The sequence below is a fragment of the Thunnus thynnus genome, chromosome 4, assembly GCF_963924715.1.
Source record: "Thunnus thynnus chromosome 4, fThuThy2.1, whole genome shotgun sequence".
Lineage (NCBI taxonomy): Eukaryota > Metazoa > Chordata > Actinopteri > Scombriformes > Scombridae > Thunnus > Thunnus thynnus.
Window position 1 is genome coordinate 21,987,168 of NC_089520.1, and position 13,369 is coordinate 22,000,536.

At 40.0% G+C, this 13,369-nt stretch overlaps 2 protein-coding genes across 10 annotated transcripts in view; both read right to left on the reverse strand.

Moving 5' to 3' along the window:
- Nucleotides 1-732: 732 nt before the first annotated feature.
- LOC137181686 (class E basic helix-loop-helix protein 40-like) lies at nucleotides 733-5,161 on the reverse strand. Its single transcript, XM_067587554.1, has 5 exons — nucleotides 4,765-5,161; nucleotides 4,558-4,621; nucleotides 4,205-4,312; nucleotides 3,727-3,850; nucleotides 733-2,835 (listed from the first exon to the last, which is right to left on the reverse strand). The coding sequence occupies exons 1-5, from the start codon at nucleotides 4,833-4,835 to the stop codon at nucleotides 1,916-1,918; spliced, it is 1,287 nt and encodes a 428-aa protein (XP_067443655.1). The 5' UTR covers nucleotides 4,836-5,161; the 3' UTR covers nucleotides 733-1,915.
- A 2,933-nt stretch (nucleotides 5,162-8,094) lies between these two features.
- LOC137181687 (inositol 1,4,5-trisphosphate-gated calcium channel ITPR1) overlaps nucleotides 8,095-13,369 on the reverse strand; it is a 75,901-nt gene continuing 70,626 nt past the window's right edge. For all 9 annotated transcript variants that reach the window (XM_067587563.1, XM_067587558.1, XM_067587562.1 and 6 more), the window contains 3 exons: nucleotides 12,200-12,360; nucleotides 11,176-11,337; nucleotides 8,095-9,536 (listed from right to left, as the gene is read on the reverse strand). In XM_067587563.1, coding sequence (XP_067443664.1) covers nucleotides 9,450-9,536; nucleotides 11,176-11,337; nucleotides 12,200-12,360 — 410 coding nt within the window. In that variant the 3' untranslated portion in view covers nucleotides 8,095-9,449. The remainder of the gene's footprint in view (nucleotides 9,537-11,175; nucleotides 11,338-12,199; nucleotides 12,361-13,369) is intronic.

Below are 13,369 nucleotides of genomic sequence, written 5' to 3' on the forward strand. Positions count from 1 at the left end.
GCAACTCCCACTTGAACAACTGAATTCAACTGAACTTCAAGAGAATCAGTTTAGCGGGAACTAATGACGTTTAGGCTGCCGTTCATGGCCTTGCACTTCAGTTTATACAAAACCTTTCGTGTAGAATGAAATAACACTCCTACAGCTCAGACAAAAATGATAGTGGAAACAATAATAATATGTGGTTTCTGTAGTTGAACATTGACACTGTGCTGGGCCTGTGTAGACATGCAAACATGTTGATATCTGCAGTATGAGATAACATGTGACTATAAGTACTATCACACAGCTGTAAAATGCTCACAGAATGCAGTACATAGTTGTGATTTATGCTTCTACATGTTTTAAGGGACTTCTCCAGTATGAATGGTAGGATGTGAAACTGGCATTTCATAATGCATACAGTCATATGATACAATCATACAGTCAATAAGACATGAGGAGATGTCATCCTGTCAGGCTGTTGACATGATGCAGATGGATCCTGATTATTGCCTCAGGAGATTAACCGAAACCGTTTACAATCATGTGTGTTTACTTGTTGTTGTATTAGCGGGCACAGACGGTCAACCAGCAGGAGATCTGGGCTACAGATCTGCCATTATATAAGTGTTCCCTGTCATATGAATGTTGCGGTGCCATAAAAGAACAAAATCTGAACAGATTGTATTTCATTACTAGATGTGTTCACACACACTCTCCTTCTTTCTCACACACATATAGTCAAAGCCATTTTCCACGGGAAAAAAATACTTTATTAATACACTTATATAATGTATATCAACATTTATAGACAAAATATGTACATCAAACATCTTTCATGTAGGTCCCAAAATATAAAATCTCAAGTACCTCTTTCTATAGAAAACTAGTCTTCTGGTAAAACGTTTACATTCACTTCTCTTCTCCTCACTCCTTTGACTCCAGTATTCATATGTAGTACAGAGAATAAACATCTGAGATTTATTAGCTTTTCACAAGTAAAAGGCAACAGCAAGAACAAACACCAGGTTTGACTTGAGCAGAAACAGATGTTGAGTATGCAGACCAGGTCCAGCACAGTGCTACAGTATGTACACAGTTTCTGAGTACACAAACGTACAATTGTCCACACTCTGCCCTCCTATCTCTGCGGACAGAGTGCAAGAACGGGTATCAAAAATAGAAATGTACAAGAAGTCTATGAACAATAATTACAGAAAATCCATCTCAACTGTCTGTGTTTGTCATTGAATAACAAGACTTCTCATTCAGCGTGGTCATGTGGTGGGCCGTTCCTTCATCCACCCATGGGTGTACCCATACTCTTGTCTGTACACACTTGAGGAAACCCTTGGATGTTATGGTGCCAGTCATCATAGTGATCTGGTTCAAAGGGCATTTTAAGTGATGATAATGGTGACCTACAGGACACAGGCGACAAACTTTGGGTGACGTATTACTGCTAACATCTGGTGCAATGATTTTCTAGAGTACAAATATGGCGTGTCACTATCGCAACAGCTACAAGTGAGATGCATCAGTGTCATCGGCGTTTATACTTTAACAGCAGCATCTGAAACATTTCTTTCTTTACATTCAACCAAGTGTATGTGTGTGTGTGTGTGTGTGTGTGCAGGGCAGGTCCAGTTTATATGATATATTTGCACTGAGTATTACCACTGAGCATTAAACATTCAAACTTTGCATTCCTCCAATGTGGATGGATGCTGCCAACCCTCCCACCCCACCCCACCCTGACCCCCTTATCATCTCTACAAGTCCACTTGTTTACTGTTTGACCTCCGGGCTGAGGAACAGAGGAGAAAAATGAGGATGGATAATGGAACGACTCAGTCATGTTCTCCCTCCTACTATGGTCTCTGCTGCTGGATGCTAGCAAAGGACCATCTCGTCAACCCTGTTCTCTCATCTCTCAGTCTTTGGTTTCCAGGTTGAGGGGTGGTACCTGCTTTAGTGCCTGAAGGAGGGCAGGGGAGTCCATGGGGGTTTGAGATATGGCTGGGGCTGGAGAGCCTCCTCTGGGAGACAACACGAGCTGAGGTGGTGGCGGTCTTTCGCTGGACATGGCGGGTGCTGCACCTCCCATGCCAGGGTACAGCATGGGCACAGCTCCTGGATACCAGCATTTCTCCAGCATTGGCAGGTAGGCGGCAGCAGAGGGTGGAATGAGGTAGAAAGGCATGCAGAGGGGATGTGGAGGAGGTGGATGGTTGGGGGATACACTCATGTAACTACCATAACCACTAGAGGATGACGAAGTGGATGACTCTCCACCTGAGAGCAGCTCATCCTCAGATGATTCCGCCCGGGGTCGTTTGTGGCGCGGCTCATCGTCCTCCTGCTTGATGCCGGAGCCCTGCCTCTCACCCAGCGCTCGCTTCAGCTGGCTCTCCTGACTGTAGTAATCTGGACGTCCCTGTGACACCCCTGACTCATTCTTCTCCAACTCTCCTCCATAGCCGCTGTCTGTATCCGTATCACTGCCACTCTGCTCCCCACTCTGTGGAGCGTACGCCCGCTGGATGACAGGCACACAGTTCCTCCCATAGCCCTCACTGGGTTTAGGGGGTAAGCTGGTGGGGATCTCCTTGTGAGGTTGGTGCTGGTGGTAGGCAGGAATTTCCTCAGGTCGAGGGCTGAGAGGAGTGCGGGGTCGGACTGGACTTTGCAGCACCTCTGCAGCTAACTTGTGAAGGTGACTGATCACGTGGGACGGTGTGAAATCTCCTTCAGTCTCATGACTGGTTAGATATTGAAGGATCTCCTTGGCACACATGTGGAAGCCAGAGCGGAACATCTCCTCTGACTTCTCCTGACTGACGGGAGGCTGCTCTGTAAACACAAGAAGAAACCAAAGTCAGAAAACCTATAACTTTACTATATGTGAGATTTTGCTGATTTTTAGTTCCTTTTTCAGCAGCTATGGCTATATTTATAGTCACTTATTTGTCTGTAGTTCAGCATAATCTGGTCACTGTGTAGTCATCATAGTAATTTGCATTCTGTCCGACAAAACCATCTTGATTCACATGTACATCTGTGTGCTGGGGTGTAATTTCCACTGGGGACAGGGAGGTACATGTTTCCCACTCTTTTCAAAATTTTGTGCCCCCTTACTTTCAAAATCTTTTTATTATTATTTTTTTTAACAGCAAAAATCATTTGGCCAGCCATCAGATTCTGGCTGTGAATGTGAATTGAGCTGCTGATTGTAAGGCCCTGATATACCCCAAAAAATTGCCATGTATGAGTAGCAGACTCAGACAGCCTGCCTACATGGTTCTATAGTGCATTTTGGTGTCTGTGGACACGGACGTGTTGCACACTTGAAAAATTACTCACTGAATGAGCAAGCGGCAGCTCATAAAAATGAAACGCCAACAGCAGCAGTTAAATTTAATGTTAAGAAAGAAAGGAAATGTGAGTTGGTGGATTATAGGTTATGAGTTAAACAATACAGAAAGTATGACAGCTTTTTCTTATGCATATTTAGTGCTGTTCTGGCAGAATTTAGCATGATGACCAACTTAATTATTTCCTGGATTTTGTATTGGTTACCGTAGTCCCTAAATGTACATAGAAATGCAGGAAATGGAATTCAAATTGCAATTTTTTTTTTTTTTGGGGGGGGGGGGGGGGGGGGTTTATTGTGTCCTCCCCACTTTTCAAACCAAAGTTACGCCCTTGTCTGTGTGTGTGTACAGTGAGTGATCTGCAGCTCACCAATTTGCATGCCGTTCTGCAGAGCGAGGATCTTCTGCTGTTGTTGCTCCAGAAGAGAGGAGAGGGCTTTCACATGCTTGAGCGTAAGCTCTAAAACCACAGCCTTCTCCAGATGGCCAAGAGTCTGTAGGAGACACATACTGTCAGCACATCCTCACCTCTTACATAACACATACGAACTAAGCTTTACTACCCATGTACACGGCTGTCACACATCATCATCATCAGCAATGCAACAGTTGCAACGGGCAGTAAACATGTTCTTAAGAAATGTTTAATATTATATGGAAAGATATAAATTATAAATGTTAATACGTGACAGAAGACACATCCTCTTTAAGTCAACTATGAGCTGTCACTCACTGACTGCTGACGCACTAAGAACAGAAGATGCAATACCACTGAGCAGCCACTTGATGGTGCCTGCCACTACATATAGTGAATCACATTATATTTCCCAGCTACAGCATGAACTTACCGTGAGTTTCAGGTGCTCTGGCAATAAATCTTTCAATTGAGCGATGCACTCGTTTATCCGGTCACGCCTTTTCTTTTCAATAAGTCTGTGAGGAAGCTTGTAGGTTTCCTGCAAGAATAAACACCATTGTTAGGTGAATTCAGCTGATCTGAGAGCACACAGCTAGTTCTTTATGATCAGAGGCTGTTACGCCGATAGGGAGGACTCCAGGAGTTATGTCATAGCAGAAATTAGGTCAACCATTTATGGGACTACAGGACTACTGCCAGCATAATTCCCCCCTTGTTGTTCACACGCTTTAACAAAAGCTCTATAAGTAGGACAAGTTGGCAATAAACAAAATAATAACAGACCTTGCTCTCCTCTCCTCTCTTCATTCCTCGCCTGGGTTTATAAACATACATCGGGAAATCCATCCTACAGAAACAAAGAGAACACAGCAGTCAGGTATGAGGTAATGGTTTGGTGAAGTGTGAGACAAGCTACTGAATAAATTATATAAACAAGTCTAAGACATGAACAAGGCAAGTAAAGACATTTTTTTTAAAAGTGTGACTTACCCCTGCACGTCTGACAGATCAGCTTGGTGTTTGGACAGAGGAGGTGGTTGCGCGCTTGGAATTCGCTCCATTCTCTTTACTCCAATTACGCAGTCAAAGTCTTTTCCAACGCGTGATTTTAAAAAAAAAGTTGCACTAAAAACGCTTCAAAAAAATGTCAAAATGTTTTCTAATTTCTCATTCTTTACCACTAATCTTAATAAAGTAGAGGTTATTTTGGATGCGAAAATGGTTTTCGAGTTAGTCCCTAGGATCTCCACGCTGTGGTCCCGCCGCAGAAGGAAGGTAACCCTCTTGATGGCGCGTTGGGAAGGTGGGGGAGGACAGAGCGACGAGTTAAATAAACTGACTCTCCGCTCAGCCTGACCTACCTCTATCACATGAGGCTCACGTGTTAAACGGCGCTGTATCCTCGGTGGAAGGACGGCCCACTTGCTACAGATAAGAAGTCTCAGTGGGCGGACGGCCGCGGACGTCAGAGCGGAGGGCGGCGCGTTTCGGATCCCGTGTACCACCATGCTGAAGTGTATGGAAACAAGGCTGCGCGAGCCACGGAGGGGAACGTGCTGGCAGAGAACCAGTGCAAGAGTTCAACGGGCACAGGGCACGAGCGGCGAGTGGGCATGGTAGTACCCACCGCCAATAAAAAAAATGTATAATAACACAGTTAAAAGATTATAGCAGCCATAATAGGACTGTTTTAAGGCAAACAATCCCATCAAGCGCAATAAATTATCTTCAAACAGAGAGCAGTGTTTTTATGGTGCCTTTCAGAAACACTGAGCTCAGCACGAAACAGACATTGTCTGTTAACTGCTCTGTATATATTCAGGTATTTAATAATGCAGGAACAAACGGCAACTTCTTTAGCCTCATTATTTCAGTCTGGTTTGATATTATTACTGTAAAACACGTCAAAAATAATAAGAATAATTATAGATGCAATACAAAAATATAAACATTAAGTGGTCTGATTATATTGATCTGCAGAGGGCAGGTGGGCTACTGTATAAACAGTGGGGTCACGGCGGGAGTACCACGTGCACCTGTGCATGGATGAAGTCCGTGTTTGTTGTCATGAGGCGGTGTAGACTGTCACGTTGATCTCCTCATGGCCCCGGGAGCCTGCTGGGCAGGGCACGTCCAGCACATCCAGCACGGGCAGGCTGCACCTGTCTGCTGCAGGCTAGAGGCACAGATCATATCAATTCATCCTCCTTTAATGCTGATTTCAGCCAAATAAAAAGGTAAGTAGAGACAGATTTGTTGAAATTCACATTAAAATCATGTTTCCTCTAATATTTGCCCTTAAATAATATCCCTACATCAATGATAAAGATAAATTAGCAGCATAAATGTCTTTTAAACCCACTATTGAGTACCACAGACTCACTGTTTATCTCTACAAAGGATATGGTGATATAAAAGTACAATAAGGTTTCTTCCTGACAAATTCAATACGTAATGTCATTACCAGACTCCACAAGACTATTACAGTCTAATCACCAGTCATTAGGGATGATACAGGATAATTGGCCTAATGCACAGAACAGTTTATTGGTGTCACATGTAAACAAGATGTGTGGCTTCATTTTTGGGTCACAACCATCAAGGTGCAAGACCTCAAAGTTTTTCATTAGTCTAATTAAAATCTGCAAATTGTTCCTCTGCTAGTTAAAGTCAGTGTGGATTAATATTCTTCTTATTGATAAAGACGGTTTGTGAAGCTGTAAACAAAGTTTAATTTATAATGTGATTTGAGAAAAGTTGCAACATTTCATTCTCCCTCCAGACATTTTTTTCATTATCTGACCACATGTTTCTAAGGAACTTTGCCTGAGGATTACACTCAACAAAATCCCTGTAGTGACTGAATCATATGGACTCATGCCGAAGGTCTTTTTTTGGGACAAATTATTGATTTCAAAGACTTCTTTTCAAGATAGGAAAAACACAATGTAAGCGAGATAAGATTCACGAGGCTACACAAAATGTGCGATGAGGGAACAACATCCCTCACACATGTTGAGGATACTTTGAAAAGTAGAGCTTAACAGCCTCATGACTAAGCATTTTTAATCAAAAATCCATAGTATTGTTTTTATGTACATTTAATGAACCTAAACAACTTAGTGAAAATTCACTAAAGAAAAATGATTATATGAGGTCATTAATTTTAACTATTCATCTATCTTATAAAAGGAAGTAAAAAGCAGTCACTGCCATCTGAAAAATCTGGCTTCCATGAAACAAATTGTAAAATAACATTGATTAAATTAATGTTGAAGTAAGTCTTGTTGAATGCTTCTCAAAGGCTCACATCCTCACATCAGTTCCTTCTGCTAAAGGCCTCTTGGAAAATTCCTAGAGCGTAGTGAATAGAGATGGGACTCAGCAATTACAGAATGACCAGAACACAGGTCACAGTGATTGAGCTATAATCAAATAACCACTATAACGATGGAAGGCCCCCTTGAACACAATCTGGGTAAATGTGACACAATTAGATTGAGATTAGATTAGATTGAATTAGATTTTTTTTTTAAATCTTGACAATAGTTACTTTATTTCAGTTCAGTTGTAACATTCTTGGAAAATATTTGGGAAAATACCTCTTGGCCTTTTATTGTTTTCAGCATAAAGCCAAAAAAAGTGTTTATTCTGTTAGACAAAAAAAATGTTTGAGTCTTGTATAATGTTTGTATGATGTCAATTATAATGTTTTATAATTAAAGACATGCTTGAAAATAATGTTACTTATGTAACAAACAAATCTACTGACAAAGGACAATATATTTAAATAGTAATGTCAAAAGTGTTACAATAAACTATTTCAAAAACTTTTTCTGTGCATGTTTGTATGGATTATACGTATGATGTAATGTCAGAACATCCAAATAAATGGCACTTATACAAATTTTAAATGCTATAAATGGTCCTGCACTTTGCTAAAGTCCACAAAGGTCCAATTAAAACTGTGCAACCCTTGTATGTACTCAACACGCTACCATATTTCCTCATGTGAAATGGTTGAAAGATAAGGACACTTCCTCATTTGTAGAGAACTACAGATAAGATTTCACAGTTCATCTGCCGACAATTTTCCAATTGAACTCTTGTATGAGGCTCTTCATTCATCTGTCTGCAGCACTTTAAAGGAATGGTACCTCTCAAGTTGTCAATAACAAGTTGCACAGATCATGTGCTAATGTATCCAAACCGCGTGGCAATGACTTGGGGAAATGACATATTTGTCACCTTTACGCTCACATTTGTTCTGATTCTTGAGTTTTTTGCAGGTAAACACACTGTTTAACAATCACCAGCAGCTTGTTTTACACGCTTGTTTATTTAAATAGACTCCAAGAATGGAATGTACAATTCAGACACAAACCATCCATTATTATAAAAGGTCAGTTCGGTCAAGCAGCACTCCAAATGACATCTATTAGTTCTTTTTTTTTTCACATACACTCAAACAGTCATTCTCTTGTGGATCTTTTACAAAGTGACCAAACAAAAAGTAACAATCGTTTGTGTGCTACAGAAAATATCAGTGCTTGAGGACTAAATGAATTAAAGGAAGATTAAATAATTCAGTGCAGACTTTTCAAAGAAGATAATAAATCAAATTTAACATTGCTTCAAAAATCCTTTTGGGTTCAGTTCTTTCAATGAAATCAAAATCACTCCTACTATTAAGCACAACATGGGACTCGCTTCAGGGTGAAGCAATCACATGATGTGCTCCCTCTCCCCAGTAGGTTTCATTATTCAAAATAATATTTAAAGAAATGATTGTAATAGGTCCATAGAGTTTTTCCTGACAGCAAGCTTACTTTATGTATTTCTGTACCCTCAAAAAGCTCATTTGAGTGTCCTGGAACAACTAGAGCTTTCATCTGAGATTACAAAGACATATGAAAGTGATAAGAAATGCTTGCCCACAAGATAAAAGTCAACACTGTATAGGTTTTATAACAGCATTTAGAAACTTTGTAAAAGTATGGTGATATCTCTTGAGGACTGTTTACAGGAATTGTTTGTCTCCATATTTTAAATATATGATAGTATAATTTCAAATATAAAACAAATACCAGTTCCCAAAAATAGTTCATTCATATTTAGACATTGCATATCATAAAGTATTCCTATTGCTGTCAGACAAAAGCAAAATATTAAATAATTTTGTTGAAACATTTAAACAAACCTTCAAATCCACATGTGACCTGAGTTTGCTGGTGCAACACTGAGGATTAAAAACCTCAATACAAGGCCACATGAGAGGAATACTCCCTTAGAAACAATGGCTGAACTTTGGCATGCTGCCAAAGTGGTACAATGCAGAAGGCATTAAGGGTAGTAAAGCTGAAGTCAGTGTTTTCGTCTCCTAAACCCACAGGACTGGCTTCAAGGTCCCGAGGCACTTGGTGCACACTCCACCCACACAGACACATCCACACTACAGACCATGAGTAACATACTCAGATAACTTTCCCTTCACACAGGCACTCAGTAGCACATATGTTGTAGAAACACTTATTGTAGGAGTGTCTGGTAAAGTATACAGTCATTCATCAACCTAAATACATACTGGAGACAGACACATTTTGGCATTCTCCTCTTTAACACGTGGTACACTTTCAGGAGTGTTCAGGCACTAGTGAAACTGGCCCCAAGGGCCCTCAGGCGGGCTGCTGGGGATTGATGTTCATGTGAGGGGGATGACCAAGAAGACCAATTCGTTGCTTTTGCTTCCTCTGTTCTGTCATCTGCATGGGAAACAGAAAGAACAGTTTAAAGATGACATTCAATCAGCTATCACATTTGTATTCTGACTTCAATTCTTAAAACCTAACTGTAACTTAAAGGTACCCTGTAGAGTTTTTGACCACTAATCTAGCTAGCACTAGCGCTATGGAGCAAGTTTTTATGAGTGGGTCCCTGTTTTATTTGTATTGTACATGTACACAAGGATGTACATGTATGCTTCAGAACATGTGGCTAACATGATTCCTGCTGCTGGTTTCTTGCTAATTCACTGTGGTAACGTAAAAAGGTGCTAACAAAGGTAATGAAGAAAAAGACTGCAAGCTAGCAAAATGGATATAAACCATGCAGGATTTGAAACACATAAAAACTGAAGTGTAAAAATTCCATGCTGTGGTTTTATGTGGTGGTTATGTGACAGATTACTTCTTGACTCCAGAAAGTTACTGTGCCTGGCCAAGAAACAGTCTGGCACATAACCCCTGTAAAACCATAACTTGACTTTTTTAACACTTTGGTCTTTGTATGGATTACAGTAAACAAACAAGATATAATGTGTTATTTAGAGAGTTAGTGGTAGGTTAATTTTGTTAGTGTTGGGTTTCCAATCTCGCAGTCTAAGCAAAGCTAAGCTAAGCTAAGCTAAGCTAAGATAAGATAAGCTAATTGGTGGTAGCTTCATATTAAGAGTAAAGATATGAGAGTGGTATTGATCTTCTCATCTAACTCTTGGCAAGAAAGTGGATAAATGTATTTCCCAAAATGTTAAATTATTTCTTTGAGACTCAAAGACAATGGTGTGTCCCTTATATAGCCTAAGATCCTCTCCAGCCATGGCTTATACACAAGATGTATATAAAATACATTGAATAACAATCGATGTCTAACATTTTTTTTCCATAAAAAAAGTTAAATTATCTCATTAAAATCCTTAAAATTACATCTACTCTACCCTTCACTCATTAAATATTTTAACTGCTGGACACAAGACACAAGTCCATTCTCAATGTATGTGCTCTGTTGGCTTCAAGTTTCCACATCACACTTGTGTTAGTTGAATACTAGACCAGGACTGCCTCCAAACTACTTGTGATGTCACGTATCACACTTTTAGGTACATGTCTTAAACTCAGATTTTTGGTGAGCAAAGAGGAATTTTCCCCCTTCAGCAGCTGAGTGTGAAAATGGCCTTTTCCTGTCAAACTCTGCACAGTGAAACTCAAACAGAAGCGGTGGGTGGAGGGAGACTTTAACCTTTTCAGATAACAGCTATGAATGCAAAATGTGGCAGTGCATACATTTTAACTTGTGCATGAACACACCCACTCAAAATAGAAAAATGAATATATACTAATCTAGGGGGCAACAATGGACACTAGGCTACGTCATCAGAGTCAGTTTCATCATGGGGATTGTATAACTGTTAGCAACCAGTCCCCAATAAATCATCATGTGTTAATTAAAATGTGATGGTCTTGAGTAATTACTGGTTTGCAGGTTGTCAATAACTTCCCAATGGCTAAACATAAAAGAAACAATCTCAGAAAAGCTTTCTCTGTTAAAATGGAGGCAAAAGAGAATATATCGAGGCTAACGTACTACAACAGGAGGGAGTGTGTGATTTAATGTCACATGATATACCTGCTCCTTGAGCTCAGTCAGCTGTCCAGACAGGTTGGCCACCAGCCTCATGGTTGACTCCAGCTTCTCCTGCAGGTTCCTGATTTCGTTCTGCTCACCCTCTGCATCGCTGCTAACCAGTGACATGGCACGCATCCGTGGAAACCAGTCCAGGTTGTGCTCCTGTGGTCAACCAAGTGTTTTATTGGGTGTTATATCAAAAAGTATTGGTAATTTTAACAAGAAGGTGCTTCTGCTTGGCGATCAAGTGCTTAAATGTTAACTTCAAATGGCACTGATCTACAATCTATGTTTTGGAGGAACAGGCTTAAATGGTGTAGCGGCTTGAGGAGTAACAATGGAGAGTGGATGACCTCAGACTTGAGCACACACTACAGTAATGGAAATCCCAGTGACCAACATTTCCTTATCATACTTTGATCAGTTTTAGGATCAGACCACAGCTCATGTACAGTCTCGTTTCACTGACTTCCTGTTTGTCTGCCCCTGGCTGTTTGTGTCATTAAATGTGCATGACTGGCAGGTCTGTCAGTTGAGATTAGAAAAGAGGAACAGATTATTGTACTAAAGTGTACAAAGTGTATGTGTGTGTGTGTGTGTGTGTGAGTGAGACGGGCCAGCACATGTTTACAAGTCTGACTCAGTAGCAGAACCTGATGAACTACGCTTGATCATAGCTAGTGTATCAAAAACGTGACACAGAAGGAAACGCCCATCTTACTGCTTTTTCATTCAGGATTGAAGGCACATTAAATCCACAGAATGACTTTGAAATAATCAACATACAAGGATCAAATATGTATCGTAAGTCATTGAGCAGTGAAGAACTCAGTGGAGCACAAAAACTAGTCTCTTCCCTTATATATTCCCTGCATGCAGCATTAGATCACCACTAACTCCAAGACAGCATGGACTGATTTACATTTACAATACTTTCATGAAACAAAAGTAGCCCTGTATCATTGTACTATCATGTGCATCTGAGGAAATGTGCTTTAAGGGTGTGTCTGTTCTTTTTGTTTACCTTGATCATCTCAGCCACGTAGCTCTCAGGGCCCGTGTACTCGGTGGAGTCTTTAACTTTTACCAGGACAATAAAGAATAAGTAATGCCACATGTTGTGCTCCTCTTTGATGTGCTCCTCAAAAGTCACTGTCTTGTTGTCAAACTTGTCACGCTCCAAGCCTGTAGAAGGGCAATAATGAACATGACATTTATGGTACGAAGTTACAGTATGTTTAAGAAAAAAAAAAAAAAAAGACGCTGTTCTACCAGTTTCTTTTTCACAATACGCTTTTGCATTGAGGGTTTTTGAAAAGCTGAAACATGACATTGCGGAAGGGAACATGCCTTTGTACAAATAAACAAATGAAAAAAGTGGGGATGAAACTGTGACGAAATAATAGTTAGTCAAGCTTTATATATTCAGGAAGTTTCATTGAGGTAAAGAGCTCTTTTGCAAGACAAACAACAGAGAGGAATGAGCGTCTCTAACTTCAGTTTGTTTTGTAGTGTATTTTAGCGATAAGGTGCATAGTAGAAGGAGCCAGCATTCCCCATTGCAGAGTTGGTATGAGGAACTTTTAAAACAAAATTATATCCTGTGATCTGAATAGGAAAAAATAACTTGAGTGAATAAACAAGTAACATTCAAGATTGTACATAACATCTATAATAATGACAGTGAAATGGTTCCTTAAGAACAACAACGTATATATGACAAAGTTGGAGTAAAAAAAAGACAAACAGATAAGACATATTGGTGACAAATAGCAGAATACAGATGTCTCAAAACTAGCATAAAGCAAGGTTCATACAAAAACAAATGCATCTGCATTAAATACAGGTTAAATCTCCAGAAAATGATGCATCATCTATGACAGGTTGTCAGATGAGTGAAACTAGTGTTGTGTCCATGAAAAAGATGAAACAGCAGATTTTTTTTGTTTTGCAGTGCACTGCAGACAATAATGACAAGATAACACCAGATATGTATTTGCTTTGGGGATTTTTTTTAGGGGCATTTGACAGAAAAATGTATAAATGTAGCCTCTCTGCCATAGTTCAAAAACAAAAGACAAGAGTTTGCTTCACACATTATAAGTAAGTCAAATATGCACACAGAAAACTTGACATAAAAGCTTTTTTAATCTTATGTCTTTTATTGAAATATGTGTGTTTGTGTGCACTGCTG

Excerpts from the sequence above, each read along its gene's own strand:
- LOC137181686 (XM_067587554.1), bottom strand. The coding sequence starts at position 4,835 with ATGGAGCGAATTCCAAGCGCGCAACCACCTCCTCTGTCCAAACACCAA. Across the intron at positions 4,313-4,557 it reads AGAGAGGAGAGGAGAGCAAG|GAAACCTACAAGCTTCCTCA; the intron begins GTCTGTTATTAT and ends TTATTCTTGCAG. Across the intron at positions 2,836-3,726 it reads GCAGAACGGCATGCAAATTG|AGCAGCCTCCCGTCAGTCAG; the intron begins GTGAGCTGCAGA and ends TTGTGTTTACAG.